At 40.4% G+C, this 18,078-nt stretch overlaps 1 protein-coding gene across 2 annotated transcripts in view; it reads right to left on the bottom strand.

The window, feature by feature from the left end:
* LEO1 (LEO1 homolog, Paf1/RNA polymerase II complex component) overlaps nucleotides 1–1,510 on the bottom strand; it is a 28,799-nt gene extending 27,289 nt beyond the window's left edge. The window contains exon 1 of one of the 2 annotated variants that reach the window (XM_036441855.2): nucleotides 1,341–1,510. In XM_036441855.2, coding sequence (XP_036297748.1) covers nucleotides 1,341–1,398 — 58 coding nt within the window. In that variant the 5' untranslated portion in view covers nucleotides 1,399–1,510. The remainder of the gene's footprint in view (nucleotides 1–1,340) is intronic. The other variant, XM_036441865.2, reaches the window with a different exon arrangement.
* Nucleotides 1,511–18,078: the final 16,568 nt, after the last annotated feature.

Below are 18,078 nucleotides of genomic sequence, written 5' to 3'. Positions count from 1 at the left end.
CACATCATTTTCAACTGTGATGACAAAGACAAAGAAAGCATCCCGAAAGCTAAAAAGTGAAGCAACTTGTCCCACTCAAGGGATTTTCAATAACAGCTTTTTCTCAACAGAAAGCATGGAAACCAGAAAGCAGATTCAAAGTGCTGAAAGAAAAAGACTGTCAACCAAGAATCATATATACAGCAAAACTATACTTCAAAAATGGAGGACATATGAGCAACAAAAGAAAAAATACCTTGGACTTCCTCAAAATAAAAAACTGTTGTGCAGTTTTCACATGATCAAGAAAGTGAAAAAACTGCCCTTGCAAAGGTAGTGGCACATATAGGGCTCTATAGATAGGTAACATCTAGGACTATATTTCCAGACTCACCTTCCAGGTGAGAATTTCCTGGGAGATTTCTAAAAATGTGAATAAACTGATGGGAGTTCTAGGGGGAAACACACACACACACACTTATGCACTTTGCTTAGGGAAAAATGTAGATAACGTTACTTTGAGCTTGGAGGGTTGCAAGAATTTTCTGAACTTGGTCTTGAGCCCCTTCTCACTTCAAATACAGTAACTCCTAATCGTCTTTCAAACTCAAATATCCACAGTCCTTGTGCCAGAAATTACTTCCATACGTCGGAAACATCCATTCATTCATTCCATCAACGAATCCTTCATCTCTCCTCTCCAAACACACACCCCATATGCTCCACCATCCAATACCAGAAACCCCAGAAATGCTAGCTTCTGCACCGGCTCTGAGCACACGTTCTCTCCCCAAAGCCAGTGTATCTTCCCCCCCGCCCCCCCCCCCCAGCCTCTTCACCCACTGATCTCCAACCCCCACCACCACCACCACCACCACACCATGGTCTGTCTGGTTCCATTCCAGAGGGCACCACCAGTCCCTCTGTAAATTCGCCCACCACCCATCCCTCCCGCTCCTGAACACCCAAGTTGCATTCGTTCACCAGCAGCCCTTCCTCCGCGCGGACCGGTGCAAGACAGCTCAGCGCAGGACCCCAGGGCTTCGTGCCTCCACCCCCTGCCCCGCGCCCCGTTCGCTCCACACGCTCCCCAGGCACCGCATGCTGCACGGACTCCAGGCACCTCGAGGCGCACACTCGGCGTGCGCCCCTCCGCCCCCGCCCGCTGGGGGGAAGCTGGCACCGCGCCGGGAGGCTGGCACCGCCCGGAGCGCAGGGGGCGCTGAGGCAGGAGCGGAGGGAACGCGACCCTCTTCGCACGCAGCGTCGCGGCGTCCGCAGACCCGGAACAGGACGGCGGCCTGCATCTGGCCGCGGACGGCCCGCCGCGCGCCCCTCCCGCGGAGCCCAGGGAACCCCACCTTTACGCTCCGCATCGCTGTCGGCGTCGCTCCCGAAGAGGTCCTCCATATCCGCCATTGCCGCGGCGCAGCTGCCGTTGCCTCGGCGGCGGACGACGGCACCGCGGCTTCTTTACGGCACTGAGCCAACGCAGCGCGACAGTGTCGCAAAGACTCGCCACAAGGCTCCCTCCGTTCCGTGACCTAGTTTTCGGGAGAGCGCCGGGAACCTGAGCCTGTGGGCGCTTATCCGTTCCCGCGGCGGGCAAAGCCCGCCCGTGGGTTCTCATTGGCGGGGATTGGGTGTCGGTGGAATGGGCGGCGCTGGGCCCAGGGGCCTCTGGCTGGGTTAAGCCTGCCAGGCAGAGTTGGGCTTTGCGTCCTTTGTTTCCTATTATTAAGTGGTTCTCAAATTGTTGAGAATTCCAAAGCGCTTTTTTTTTTTAATATGTGAGTTATATCATTGGCTATTTACCGTATGAGTAATCAAAGCATAAAATTAAAAAAATTCAGGTTCAGCCCTAACCGGTTTGGTAGAGTGTAGGCCTGCGGACTCAAGGGCATGTACCTTGGTGGCGGGCACATCCCCAGTAGAGAGGGTGTGCAAAAGGCAGCTGATGGATGTTTCTAACTCTCGCTCCTTCTCCCTTCCTCTCTGTAAAAAATCAATAAAATGTATTTTAAAAAAATTTAGGTTCATATAAATAACATTTTTAAATTTTACATGGCTAAATGTTTCTAAGAAAAAAAAATAGAAGAGTGAAATTGTTTCACAGTTTTGAAAATATCTTTACTGTTTGGTTTAAGACAGCCAAATTCTCATACCTGCTTTTACATTCAACCTGTTTCGCTTGGCCACATATGAAGAAAATCTGGCTTTATGCAGGCACGTGCGTAATTGGGAGCCCCTCCTACCAAAGGGTCTTCCTGAGACCACTTGCAGCTTTAGAGCAGTGTTATCTCAAAATCAAAAATTTCCATCCACTGTGGCTGGTGTAGCTCAGTTGGTTGAGCATCCTCCTTCAAACCAAAAAGTCACGGGTTCAATTCCCGTTCAAGTCATAGACCCAGTTTGTAAGTGTGATCCTGGTTTGGGGTGTGTGCAGGGGGCAACTGATCACTGTTTCTCTCTCACATGGATGTTTTTTCCTCTCTATCTAAAATCAACAAAAATGTATTTTTAAAAAAACCTCCTTCCTAATCCAGTATGCACAAGATGTAAAAAAATTTAAGTATTTCACAAAGCAATACTTCCTTCTAAGGGGCAGTCTATTGTTCTTTTTTTTTTTTAAATATATATTTTATTGATTTCTTTACAGAGAGAAAGAGAGAGATAGAGAGTTAGAAACATCGATGAGAGAGAATCACCAATCAGCTGCCTCTTGCACACCCCCTACTGGGAATGTGCTCGCAACCAAGGTACATGCCCTTGACCAGAATCGAACCTGGGACCCTTCAGTCTGCAGGTCGATGCTTTATCCACTGAGCCAAACCGGTTTCAGCAATTATTTTTCTTCTCTTTTGTTTTTATCCCATTTCAGCTTTATGTTCGTTTTATTTTTAATGCTGATAGGTAGTGCACCCACTAAATTGATTTCTGATTTACTAAATGATTGCAAACTGCACTAGAACACTAATCAAGAGGGTTCCATTGGCTTGTTTATTTTGCCAAGAAAAAAAATTAATTTTGCTGGGAAATGTGGCTACGGTTGTACATGAGAAAATCAGACAGTAATAGAGTTTTTATAATAGGTTAGTGCTAGGTAAATCCTTTTGCCTTACAGGACTCAAAAGCACCTTGCTCACATTAAAGAACCGGGTCTCTCTTTATCTCTCTTTTTTGTTATTGTTTTTGTTAATACTCACCTGAGGATATGTTTTCTGTTGATTTTTTAAAATATATATATATTTTTTTTTTACTGATTTCACAGAGGGAGAGAGAGAAAGAGAGAGAAAAACATCAATGAGGAGAGAATCACTGATCAGCTGCCTCTTGCATGCTTCCCGGAAGCGAGCCCACAACCCAGGCCTGTGCCCTGACTGGGAACTGAACCCTGACTTCCTGGATCATAAGTGGATGCTCAACCACTGAGCCACGCTGGCCAGGCTCTCTTGATATTTAAAGAGAGCGAAAGGGACGGGGAGAGACAGAGAGGAACACTGATATAAGAAAAACACATCGGCTGGCTGCCTCCTGCACACATCTGGACCGGGGTTGGGCATCAACGTTGCAATCAAGGTAGTGCTCTTGACTGGAATCTAACTAACTCAGACTTTCAGCCTGAGGGCCGATGCTCCAACCACTGATCCAAACTGGCGAGGGCCTCGTTTACAAAGCTTAACACTTTGCTTTTAAAAATGTACATCCTGTGTTAAGTAATTATCTAATTAGGTCAATGTGAGGGTTTTGACCTTGGACAAGCAACAGGAGTTTTTAGTTTGGAGAGTATGAGATACATTTTTTGTTGCAAATAAGAGTGCCTGACAAGGTTCAAATGGGAAAGGCAAGGGACTGAATATGTTATCATCAGTCCTATAGCTATTGTGTATAAAGTGGATGATGTAAGAGTAGGTAGATGGGATCACTTTAAAACTTTGTGAAATACTGGAATATTTTCTTGAGATTCAGTTTCATTTTCATTTAAAGTACTATCCTTGAAAAGTGTATTGATTGAATTTTATTTATTTTATTTTATTTTTTAAAATATATTTTTATTGATTTTGTACAGAGAGGAAGGGAGAGAGAGAGTTAGAAACATTGATGAGAGAGAGTCATCAATCAGCTGTCTCTTGCACACCTTCTACTGGGGATATGCCCTCAACCAAGGTACATGCCCTTGACCGGAATCGAACTCAGGACCCTTCAGTCCCCAAGCCGACACTCTATCCCACATGTGTCAAACACAAGGCCCCCGGGCCAAATCCGTCCCGCCAGGCCTTGCAATGTGGCCCGCACCGCGCTGTCATCACTGCACTCCGCTGCGTTTCCATCACAATGACAGTTTATGACTGTTCAGTAAACCATTCGGCCCGCGATTTAGGCTGGATTTTAGATTTTGGCCCCTTCTCTGATTGAGTTCGACACCCCTAGAGTCTATCCATTGAGCCAAACCAGTCTTGGCTGTATTGATTAAATTTTAAATTGAATTAGAGTGAAGCATGTTGAATCACCATACCCCTACCATGTACAGCAAAATTATCATGTTTCCCCAAATGGATAATTCAAAGCAAATAACTTATGGTTATTTATTTGTTTGTTTGTTTGTCTACTATACCTTATGCTGATCATTACTCTTCAATTCATTGTCTTTCTTTAAATGGGATGTAATACATCAATTAGATTTCAGCTCAATCAATCACAATCGTTTTCCAGTGTGGCTTGCCCGAGATTACACCCAGTTCACTTTCATTGATGTTTAGAGTGTTAATAATATTTTAATTTACTACCAGAGATGGGAAAGTTCATCCCATTGGGTTTATGTTTAACTAGTTAACTCAGGTGTTAAGGTAATTTCTTTTTTCTTTTCTTAATTTCGGGCCTCTCTGTTTTAAAAAATATATTTTTATTGATTTCAGAAAGGGAGGGAGGAAAGTTAGAAACATCAACGATAGGAGACTCATTAATCAGCTGCCACCTGCATGACCCCTGCCCTGACTGGAATTGAACTGTGACCTCCTGGTTCATAGGTCCACACTCAACCACTGAGCTACAGCAGCTAGGCAAGGTAACTTCTTAATTTACTCCCACAGATGAAGAATTTCATCTATTAGGTGCGTAAGATTGAATAAAACAACTCCGAGAGTAATTTTATCTTATTTCCTATTTTTTGAGAGATTGTCTCTTTTTTCCATGTTCTGCCTTCCTAACATAAGGAGAGATCCTCAGAATAGTGACTTTTGAAACACCGTAACACCCCTACTCAAAGAACAGAGATTCAACTAGGTTGAATGATCACATTGCAACACAATGTATCCTTACATTTTTACAAGATAAAAAATAAAACAAAACAAAACAAAAAAACACCTTGAAATCAATCAACTAAGCCACACTGGCTAGGCTGCTATTATTTTTATATTTCTATTTTCTTTATATCCCTATAGTACCCCTTGCAGGAACCCAATTCAGTACAGAATCTAATAAAGGCATACTATAAGTGAATTAGTGCTTGGTATTTTCTAATAAATGAGTTTCCCCACTGCTTTAATTTAGATCAACATGTCCCTTCTGAAAACTAGCTCCCTCTACAGTACTCAGGAATAAGTCACATGGTCCTCCGATAGATTGGCAGTTTACCATAAATGGAGTGAATTTTCAGTTAATGTATTGTTTAATCACACCATTGTTTTTCCTCTAAGTATTTAAGATATACAAATTTAAAAACACATATTCCTTTTTTGCAAAAACTATGGTGTGGTTCAGTTGATTGATTGTCATCCCATTCACCAAGAGGTCGCCGATCAGTTCGATTCTGGGTTGGGGCACATATCTCGATTTCAGGCTTGATCCCCAATAGAGGGCATTCAGGAGGCAACCAATCGATGTTTCTCTCTTTCATTGATGTTTCTGTCTCTCTTTTCCTCTTCCTTCCTCTCTGTGAAATCAATTTTTAAAAAACAAATATTATCTAAAAAAAAATAGAAGAAACATGATCTAAAACATCTAAAGAATTTTAGTTTCAGAAGTAAATTATGAACTATGTATAGGTGCTGAGGAATGGAAAGCCAAAAAAATGATCATTATGAAATGGGGGTCAATCAGGAAACGTTGCTTAGATAGTACTATGGTGTGAATGTTTGTGTCCCCTTCAAAATTCATCTTGAAATTCTAATACCAAAGTCTTGTATTAGGAGGTGGGCCTTTGGGAGGTAATTAGGTCACTGGGGCATCGAGGAGCCATAATGGATAAGATTAGTATTCTTAGAGAACTCTCTAGCACTTTTGACTGTGAGGAGACAGTTAGAAAGGGCTGGCTTTGAACCAACTCTCACTTAAATGCAATCATATTGGCCCCTTGATCTTGGACTTTCTGGCCTCCAAATCTGTGAGAAGTAAATTTCTATTAATTATAAGCTACCACAGTTAGTGTTTATATATATATATATATATATATATATATATATATATATACACACACACACACACACACACACACACATATATATATATATTAGGTCTAGTAATAATTAGTGTCGTTTTCTAATACTTTTTTAAATCGAATTTATTTAAACAATACAACAAAATTTAATCAACAATATAGTTGCCGTTGTTTTCTACTACTTGTGCCCAACGCTCAGGAAGCATTTTAATCCCTCTGTTGTAAAATTCTTGTGATTTTGATGCAAAAAATTCGGTCAATGCATTTTTGAGGCATTCTTCATTATTAAATTTTTTTCCAAGAAGATAGTTTTGCAAAGAACGAAACAAATGGTAATCGGAAGGGGCAATATCAGGAGAATATGCAGGTTGAGGGAGAACTTCCCATTCCAACTGGCGCAGTTTTTCAGCAGTGATTCTTGCAGTATGCGGTCGTGCGTTATCGTGGTGAAGAATTACGCCCTTCTGATTAATCAGCGCGGGTTCTTTTTCTCTTAAAGCTTGGGCTAACCTTTCCAATTGGGCACTATACACTGCACTTGTAATGGTTTGGTTAGATGGTAAAAGTTCATAATGAAGAATTCCTTTAAAATTCCACCAAACACACAACATCACTTTTTTCGCATGCAAGTCAGGTTTTGGCGTGGGCTGCGGAGCCTCATTTTTGTCCAACCATTGAGGCCGCCTTTTCAAATTAACATACAGCATCCATTTTTCGTCTCCGGTAACAATTTGCTCTAAAAAACAGCAAACGGTTTTGACGAGAGAGGAGGGAACTGCAAATTGTGACTCTCTGATTACGGTTGTTGTCGGTAAACTCATGAGGAACCCATTTTCCAAACTTTTGGACTTTGCCAAGTGCACGCAATTGATTGGAAATTGTTTTTTGTGAACAATTTAAAGTTGTCGCAAGCTCTTGTTGGGTAATTTGAGGATTTTGCACCAAAAGAGCTTGAAGAGCTTCTTGATCAAAATTGGACACACGGCCTCGACCACTCTTGTCAACTAACGAAAAATTTCCCTCGCGAAATTTCTCAAACCAACGCTGGCATTTTCTGGCGCTAACTGCATCTTGACCAAGAGCACTACAGATGTTTTTTGCAGCCTCACTTGCTTTTCTTCCTAATTGGAACTCGTAAAGCATGCAGTGCCGAATATGCTCTTCATCCGCCATCTTCTTAGCCCTAGTTTTGCAACAAAAACCAAACCAAACACAAACTTTTTCAAGCAAAACTTTTTTTTTTTTTAATATATTTTATTGATTTTGTACAGAGAGGAAGAGAGAGGGATAGAGAGTTAGGAACATCGATGAGAGAGTCATCCATCAGCTGCCTCCCGCGCACCCCCTACTGGGGATGCGCCCGCAACCAAGGCACATGCCCCCGACCGGAATCGAACCCGGGACCTTTCAGTCCCCAAGCCGGCGCTCTATCCATTGAGCCAAACCGGTTTTGGCTCAAGCAAAACTTGTTAATTGCACTTCACACGTTCTGTAGATACCACGTGTTTGAAGGTTATGTCAATACAAATCAACGCCAGGCAAGATTTTAAACGAATGTTTTAAAACGACATTAATTATTACTAGACCCGAGATAGATATATATATATATATATATATATATATATATATGTATGTATATATATATATAATTGTTGATTTTTTACAGAGAGGAAGAGAAAGTTAGAAACATCAATGAGAGAGAAACATCCATCAGCTGCCTCTTGCACACCCATTACTGGGGATGTGCCCGCAACCAATGTACATGCCCTTGACCAGAATCGAACCTGGGATCCTTCAGTCTGTAAGCCGACGCTCTATTCACTGAGCCAAACCGGTTTCGGCAGTGGTATTTTTTTAAAAGTAGTCCAAACAGACTAAGAAAGATAGGATAATTCAAGCTAGATTAATGAAGTAATGGGAGGGAATCCAGTTTTTAGGACATAAAATTGAACAGAACCTAAAATTCAACCAAGCAAAACTTCAGCTAGTTTATCAAATCTATTTCCCCATTCACATGAAATTTCAGAACACTGGGGATGAAGAGAACATTTAAAAATTTATATATAGGAAAATCAGCTGACATATAAAGAACCTGGCATTAAAATGACATTAGACTTCTCAATAACAATTCTTGAAAGTTAGAATACAATGAAGAATTGTTAGAAAACAAAATCCTTTAGGCAAATGATCCCCTCTAGAATTCTATACCTGTCAAAGTATCATGAAGTACAAGGGAAGAATAATGATATTGGGCAGAAGCCTGCCTCTACCTCAGCAGTCTAACTGCCCTGAGGCTGTGGTTCTTTGAAGAAGCCTGAATAGATCTGGCTGAGAGACCAAATGGAGAGGCCTTGAAACTACATAAAGAGAGATCCCGCCATAACCAGTTTGGCTCAGTGGATAGAGCATTGGCCTGCGGATTCAAGGGTCCCAGGTTCAATTCCAGTCAAGGGCATGTTCCTTGGTTGCAGGCACATACCCATTGGGGAGTGTGCAGGAGGCAACTGATCGATGTTTCTCTCTCATCGATATTTCTAACTCTCTATCCCTTCCCTTCTTCTCTGTAAAAAAAAATCAATAAAATATATATTTAAAAGAGAGAGAGAGAGAGAGAGACAGAGAGAGAGAGAGCCTGCCGGAACTGGTTTGGCTCAATGGATAGAGCGTCAGCTTGCGGACTGAAAGGTCCCAGGTTCAATTCTGGTCAAGGGCATGTACCTTGGTTGAGGGCATATCCCTGGTAGGGGGCGTGCAAGAGGCAGCTGGTTGATGATTCTCTCTCATTGATGTTTCTAATTCTTTATTCCTCTCTCTTCCTCTCTGTACAAAAAAAAAAAAAAAAAAAAAAAAAAAAAAAAAAAAAAAAAAAAAAAAAAATTCAATAAAAAAAAATATGTAAGAGAGAGAGAGAGAGATCCTGGCAGCCCCAGCTGCTGTCTATCTCTTGCCTTTCCAGCTCTATCCTGAAGACAACCTCACTGAGAGACCACAAATGGCCAGCTGAGCTTTCCTCCATTCTTGTCTCACAAAAACTGTGAGTCAGTAAGTGGGTGTTGTGGTACAGTGCCTCTATGTTTTAAGTAGGTTTATTACACATCAATGCCAATTGTAATTGTTACTCAGAAATTTTACAGTCTATGAATTGTAGTGCACCAAAATGAGGGACTAACCCAAGGGAAAAAAGCTTTAGAGGCAGGAAACCTTACTTGGAAAGAGATAAAGAAATGAGTAGGATGATAAGTGGGCCTGTAGGCCTAGAGGGCTGCTGGCCTAAATTGGAGGAAGAGGACACAAGGTCCAAGAGAAAGCAGGCTAAGAAGGAAATGGGAAAGTGTGGTATGGGTACCCCCAGGGGTACGGGAAGAGTTTGGTGGGGGTACACGTTGCACCGGAGTTTGGTGGGGATATGCACTGCACCATGCTTAGCTGCGCCTAATTGTACGTTCTCATGAGTATGAGGGGTACTCAGCATTATGAAAATTATAGAAGGGGTACATATGTCAAAAGTTTGGGAAACACTGGACTAATGGAATACCTGCTACATTTTCTTATCCAATAAGGATGTTAGTGCTTTCTCTGTGTCAGAAACTAATGCAGTCACTGGAAATACAACAGAAAATAAAATAGACCACATGTCTGTTCTCTGAAACTTCCATTTTGATGGGGGATGAGACACAATAATGGAATATACTGTAATATTAAATATATTTTATATACATATTTATATTTGCTATGTTTGAATATTTTAATAAGTATTTTTTTTGTAATCAATATCTTAAAAATGTGTAACTGACCCATTAAACAAAGCAAACAGAAAATCAAGGCAATTATTAACTCCAAGAAAAACAAAATGAATGTGCATACAGCATACTATGCGGCTAAGCTGATAATAATAATGAATGATACTTTTGCCAAGCACTGTTTTTGTTTTTGTTTTAAATAAAGTCCTCATAGGTGCTACATACAACATAGATGAACCTTGAGAAGTTTTTTAAAAAAATATTTATTGATTTCAGAGGCAGAGGGAGAGAGAGAAACATCAATGATGAGAGAGAATCATTGGTCAGCTGCCGCCTGCACCCCCCACAATGGATATTGACCTGTAACCTGGGCATGTGCCCTGACCAGGAATCAAACTGGAACCTTAGGTTCATAGGTCGACACTCAACCACTGAGCCACACCAGCTGGGCTGTATTGCTGTTTTATATTTAAAGAACCTGAAGGAAGCAGAGAAGCTAAGTGGCTTTGCCGTAGGCCACTTAGCTAATAAGACTGGCTTAGTCATAATATTGTAAACACTGAATATTTTAAGTTTAGTAGTACCACTTGACTTTTATAATGTCACACACACACTTATAATTTCAGTACCCAAATAAAGCTGCCATTAAAATTTGTGTGTATTTGTGTAAGTGGACAGGTTGTCTCTGGGAGGCTGCAACAGAAGTTAGAAATGGTGGCTGCCCCAGTGGAGAGGAGCCAGGGGATTTGAGAATAGTAGGAAAAAAACAACACTTTGTATTGTGTACATTTTTGTATTATTTTAATTTTGTCCCAAGTAACTGGTTTGCAAAATTAAATGTTTTAATATATATTTTTATTGATTTCAGAAAGGAAGTGAGAGGGAAAGAGAGATAGAAACATTAATGATGAGAGAGAATCCTACACGTCCCCCACTGGGGATTGAGCCTGCAACTAGGACAGGTGCCCTGACTGGGAATCGAACCGTAACTTCCTGGTTCATAATTGACGCCCCGGCGCCAAGCTACGCTGGTTGGGCCAAAATTAAATTTAAAATAAGTAAAAAGATAGATACCAAAATGTCATTACTGCTCAGTTAACTCTGGATGCTGAGATATTTTAAAATTTTGTTCTTGTCTCTGTTTTCTAAATTTTCTACAATGAACATAGATTAGTTTTAGAAAAGAGGGGGGGGGGAACCTTCTTCAGGGGTATATCTTTCATTCAACTATATTTTTCTTACTAATTTGGCATCTCGGGTTCTATGACTAGGATTGTTCAGATCTGAAGAATGAGTAAGATTGGGGCTCTTGAGCTAATAAATGAAAGTTGGTCATAATCCACAGTGGACTCTAATAATAATTATTTTTATGTAGGACCTCAGTTTACTCAGTTGGAGTTACAAAAATATGTAAATGTAAACCTGGTTTCCTCATGGAAGAGCTTTCAGGCAATTAAAAAAAATTAAAAAAGACAAACATCACATAATAAAATGTAAACTGTTTTCCAAAATGATAGCAAGAATTTCCCCCAAATCTCTTTCCTGTCATCATTATTAATCTAACTCACTTGTAAAAGATTCAACTGTCAACTCCAAAGCACTGGTATGTAATTGTTCTCTCTGCAAATTCGAGTTTGGAAAAGCCCCTGTACAACTCCCTATGAAAGTTTGCACTTCTGTAAAGAAAAAATAACAGAAGGTAATGAGTCAGAAACTATTGAAGTTGAACCTTTCCTCTTGAATCTAGAGTTAGATTCAGGGACGGGCTTCCCTGAGTGGGTAGGACTGAGGCTCCTCCAGGAAAATGAAGGGTTACCAGGGAGCTGTGTCCTTAAAAAACCCAGGCAGCAGGCTGGGTGAGGTCAGTGCACTGCACATTACAGAGCCGGAGCTTCTACTTCTGGTGGAAGGAATGGGAAGGAACAAAGAAAGGAGGACACCGAAAGGGGTGGGCTGGCTGCTGTGGGTGTGGGTGTTAGTAGAGCAAGCCGAATAAGTAAAGTGATATGCAGCCAGGAGACCAAAGAAATTGAAAAATGAAAAGTATGAGGAAGGAGAGGAAAGAAGGAAAAATCGATGAAAAAGGCAAAGGGAAAGGAGGAACCATCCACGAGAAAAGGATGGAAAAAACTTTTTAAAAGAACATAAAGTCCTACAAAGAAGGGGGGCTATTGAAACAAAAATGGAAACTAAAATACTCTTAACAGGATAACCAAAGAGGTAGAAAAATTGTAAATGTTATAGACTCGCCTGCCAGCCAATATCCTAACAAATCAAAAGGAACCACTAAGACAGATTCGGCTCAAACAGAAAAGGCAAAATTGAAAATGTCTAGCTGTCAGAAGGGAGGGGATTGTGGGGCAGGGTGAGAAAGGTGAAGGGATTAAGCAAACAAAACAAAACTCACAGACACAGACAACAGTATGGAGATTACCAGAGGCAAAGAGGGATAAGGGAGGTAGAAAAGGGTAAAGAGGGGATGGTGAATACACTATATACAGATGGTGTATTATAGAATTGTACACTGGAAACCTGTCACCCCAATAAATCCAGTTAAAAAAGAAAAAAAAGCCCTGAAAGTTTCACTACAACAAAACCACTCTAAATCTCTTCACCAGGTATCTTTATTCAACTGTTTATTTTATCTTTGATGAAAATTTTCAATATTTTATTTTTCCAAATAACTTTTTTATTTTCCAATGACAGTTAAACATACAATAGTATATTAGTTTCAGGTGTATAACATAGTGATCAGACATTATATAACTTACTAAGTAGTCACCCTAATAAACCTGATTCCCATCAGATACTCAATGGGTTATTTTAGATCTGTGAGAATACTGCCGAAGTGCAGACATATCATCTCGTTGTAAGGGGGAATCGTTGGCATGCAGGTTGTATCTGACCCTCACCATATTTCATCTAATCCATAGAGGGATTTCTACAAGGAGATATATATACCGTATTTCATGTTTGCAACTGCCAAAAAGCATTATGGTGTTAAAACCATTGGTGGTAGTATGGCAAAAGGCCACAAGATGGTGATAGCATACCCCAAATTCTCTCCTCTCTCTTCTCTCTCTCTCTCTCTCTCTCTCTCTCTCTCTCTCTCTCTCTCTCTCTCTCTCTCTCTCTCTCTCTTTCTCTCTCTCTCTCTCTCACACACACACACACACACCAATTTTCCTTAACACAAAAATTGCCTCAGGGGAGTGGTTGTGGCGGTGGTGTGAAGGAGAGCAGATATTTGAAAATCTAACTTTAGATAGTAATAAAAGCACAACAAAATTTAGAAATATTTTTCTTTCTTTTTTTAATATATTTTTAGAAGTATTTTTCTTTTTGGTTTCTCTTTTTTCCCCAATTAAAAAACACTAAGAGAACATTTTTCAGCTGCAGGCACTCTGATTTTTATTATCTACTGGTAAAGCAATAAGCTTAAAGTAACTGTTACCTTTTGGGAAAATGTTAAATTTTTTTCCTCCAGATTCATAAAATGAACTTTCTCTAAGAGTGCAATGAAGATTTTATTTCCTTATTTATTAAGGGATAATCCCTTACCTTAAACTGGTGTGTCATTTTAGGTTAATAATGGTTCATATTGACATATGGTTCATATTGACATACATTTAACTTTCCAATGTGCAAACACACATGCATATACTTTTTTATATGCTACTTAATACAGTAACAAAATTTGAATGGAGGAACAGGCTGGAATCCTCAGCTTAAAATGCCAAAGAAGTAACTAAAGGGAAAACAACCTGAAGTTTATTTGAAAATCATAGACTTTGTTTCTAAAAACAAAATAAATAACTAGAAATATTTTTCTATTCAGCATCAAGTAAATTCTTAAAACAACATCAAGTTCTAAATACTGACCTGAAGCTGATAATATGTACCAATATGTCATAAAAACATTCTTATATTTGACTCTTAATTCAACATCCAAAAATTTATTGTTAGGAAAATAAGAGATTCACATGAAGATATACACAGGTATTTATTATAGCATTACTCATAGAAATGAAAAATATTGGCAACACATAATAGGGAATTGAGCAAATAAACATCCATAAACTGAAATACTATGTAATCATTTAAATTATGTTTTTCAAGGCATTGCCATATACTGGTGAGGGATTTATAAAAATGAGACAACCTTTTGAAAGAGCAATTTGGTATTATTTATCTAATTGTAAATTTACCTAAATTGTATACTCTTTGATTCAACATTTCCATGTGTAGAAATTTATCCTGAGAAAATAATTTGACAGATATACAAAAATACATGGGCAAAACATTCATTGGTTTAGCCTACCCTGGATACTTGTCAGAAAGAGCTTTAATACTATACAGGGAAAGCTCTTCATCATCCCCAATCCTTCTTTCTCCACTCCTTCCAGTTTCAAGGCATGATTCAGAAAGAGAAGGTTAAGCCCTGGCCAGTATGGCTCAGCTGTTTGGGCATGGTCCCATGTATTGAAAGGTTGTTGGTTCCCTTCCAGGTTGGGACACTTGCCCAGGGTTGTGGGATCACCCCAGTATGGGATCTGCAAGGGTGAAGATTATTTTTTTAAAAAGAAGGCTACAAGAGAGTTAGAAGACACCTCTCTCAGTCAAAGAATTAGCAATCTAATTATTGCTCTTGCAATAAATAGTTAAAATAGAAAGAAAATATGTCAAAACAGCCTCAATTTTTGTACAATGCCCTATTTGGAACAGATTATGAGAATCCAGGCTAAGACCAACACAAAAGAAGCAGATTGGTCTCCTGCTGTAGTTACATAATTCCTATGGGGAGTGAGAAATTGGGGCCATCTCTCTGCAGGTGAAAATATGATTTCATTCATTGTGTAAAGTATTGCATATGTTCTAGAGGCAATGTCAATATTTAATAACTTGCAAATGGTATGCCATTTGGGCAGGATAAAAATATAAATTTCCATAGGCAAATATGAATTTGCTTTGGGAATAGATTTTTTCTCTTGGCATACTAACACAACCTATTGCACCATGTTGGAAAAAGATAAACACCTTCATTTCCTTGCCCTTTAGATGATAAAAATAAACATCTTTCTCTCCTATGAGGTAGAAAATTTAGGTCTCAGACCAAAAAGGACTACTAGGAAATGGGGTTTTGAAGAGTGTACTATGTAAGGAAAAAGTAATATAAAATATATAAACCTTTACTATGTTTCAATTCAACAAATATATGTAGAGCCTCTACCATGTGCAAGGCTTCCAGGGAATAAACAAATGAAAAGGAAATCCTGCCAACACCCAAGGAACTAGTATCCAATCTCCTAGAAATGTTAATGAGAATGTCAGAAATGGCTGGATGCTGTAGATGCATCAAAAGTCTATGGGGGCCTAACCAATGGACACAGACAGCAGGGGGTTGAGGGCATGAGTGGGGGGTATACGGGAGTAATGGGGGAATAAGGTGTTACATATGTAACACCCTAATCAATAAAGAAGTTTTAATAAAGTCTATGGGGGTCCAGGGTTGGGAATGCTGGCAAAGGCTTTGGTGGGAAGTGAAGTACACCTTGCATCGTGTAGGACTTTGACCTCAGAGAAGTGAGGAGAGGATGAATCTGGCAGAACACCAGGGTGAATAAAGGCATGCAAGTAGAACAGCTTGGACATATTTTAAGAGAAGTAAATAATCCATTTAGTGGGATCTGGGGTCATTGATACAGCTTTAGGACATTTGAAATATCTTCCTATATAACAAAATTAGTCAACTGAGATTCCATTTAAACTAACCTAGCAATAGAGTTCTGAAAGAAAAAGGAAATGGAAAATAATTTGAAAGCACTGGAGCAAGATACCCCTTTCCTAAATATGCATGTTCATATCTACTAGGATACATTATCCTGAAAACTCAACTGAAAAGAATGGTGAAAGCCCTGGCCAACTAGTTCCGTTGGTTAGAGCATCATCCCAATATGCCAAGGTTGCAGATTGCATCCCCAGTCAGAGCACATAAAAGAAGTAACCAATGAATGCATAGATATGTGAAACAACAAATCTCTTTCTCAAGTCAGTAAATAAAACTTTTTAAGAAATGGTGACAGAAGGAAATTTTCAATTGAGCAGCCTGTATGTACTGACCTATGAGAACCATATGGTTCTGGTAAATGAGATGGTCACCATCATAGATAAAAAATGGGCTAAGCAGGCAACTTTGGCTCTCCCAACAAGTATGAATTTAGCAGACATGATGACAGAAATAGATCTAGTTAACAATAAAAATGGAAGTGAATCTCAGAAAAATGATTCTATTTAAAATGAACTAAAAAAATGAATAAATGGTCTGCCACTTCTTCCTCTATTTTCCCACTCTCTGCCCTTCCTTTCTGGCACAAATCAATCCAAAAGCCTTACATGGGGCCATGCAAGGCAGGTGTCTGTGGGAGAGGTGTGAAGCCATGGTGGTCGAGAGGTGTAAGGATGGCATCTGAGTAAGAGGTTAGCTTGGTGCAGGTGTCAGAGCCCGAGAAGGGCATCTGTATGGCAGAAGGCCTGACTGGACGAAGAGGGTGTCACTATGGGGAGGGGATACCAGCATGGTGTCCTGAGCAGAGTGAGAATGGTATCTCTGCAGGGGGGCAGTCTGTGCTATGTGTGGAGGCCCAGCAGATAGCTATTGTTGGGGTCAGATAGCTATCCACATGGGGCAGGGGAAGGGGAGAGAAAGAGAGGAGGGATAGCATGGATGCCCAGATCAAAATGGGTAACAAGATTATCCATGAAGGAAGGTCATCTGGCACAGTGCGTCAGACCAGGGCAAAGAGGGTGACTAGGCAGGGGATGATCCTCCTTAAGGCACTAAATCCCAAACAAGATGCAGAAGCTGTCTGGGCAGAGCAGCAGCTAAATGCAGGGTGAGGAGGGTGTCCACACTGGGGGCAGGACCAATCACAGGAGATTGTTTATATACAGAAGGCTTGATCATGAGTAAGTAGATGATGGGAATCAGGTTTCTCACTGGTAGAGATAGCAGTTATATATATGAAAAGTGAAAAAACAAGAATGAACTAGTTGGTGTTAGATTAGAATTAGAGGTATCAGTGTAAGCTCTTTTTCTTTTTTAAATATATTTTATTGATTTTTTACAGAGAGGAAGGGAGAGAGCTAGAAACATCAATGAGAGAGAAACATCGACCAGCTGCATCCCGCACACCCCCAACCAGGGATGTGCCCGCAACCAATGTACATGCCCTTGACAGGAATCGAACCCAGGACCTTCCAGTCCGCAGGCCGATGCTCTATCCACTGAGCCAAACTGGTTTCGGCTCAGTGTAAGCTCTTGAGTTTGAAAATATTTACATATAGAAATGTGTGTTTATATAAACATATAAATACAAGTATATGAATATTTGTTACATTCTAGTACATATATTTCATAGTAGAGGCTCAGTGCACAAAATTCGTGCACTCAGGGGGAAAGGGTGTCCCTCAGCCCAGATTGTGAGAGGGCGCAGGCCAGGCTGAGGGACTCCACTGCTGCATGATCAGGTCGGGGAGGGATGCAGAAGGTTAGCCAGCCAGGGAGGGACTGCATGAGGGCTCCAGGGCATGTCTGGCTCATCTGGCTCAGTCCTGATCATCCGGACTCCAGCAGCAAGCTAACCTACCGGTCGGAGTGTTTACCCCTTGGTGGCCAGTGCACCTCATAGCGAGCAGTTGAGCAGCCTTAGCATACCATTAGCATATTATGCTTTGATTGGTTGAATGGACGACTGGACACTTAGCAATTAGGCTTTTATTATATAATATCATCCCTAGCTCTGTTCACTGTGAAAGCCTGAGAACAGTGACACCTCAGTAGCAATGAGAACACCTGAGATCAAAATCTTAGTTTCTAAATGCCATTCTCCACCAAAAGGAACAAGAGCTCCTTGGAGAAATGGC

This window comes from Pipistrellus kuhlii, unplaced genomic scaffold (genome assembly GCF_014108245.1).
Source record: "Pipistrellus kuhlii isolate mPipKuh1 unplaced genomic scaffold, mPipKuh1.p scaffold_m20_p_1, whole genome shotgun sequence".
Classification (NCBI taxonomy): domain Eukaryota; kingdom Metazoa; phylum Chordata; class Mammalia; order Chiroptera; family Vespertilionidae; genus Pipistrellus; species Pipistrellus kuhlii.
This window is presented reverse-complemented; position numbering and strand designations above follow the sequence as displayed.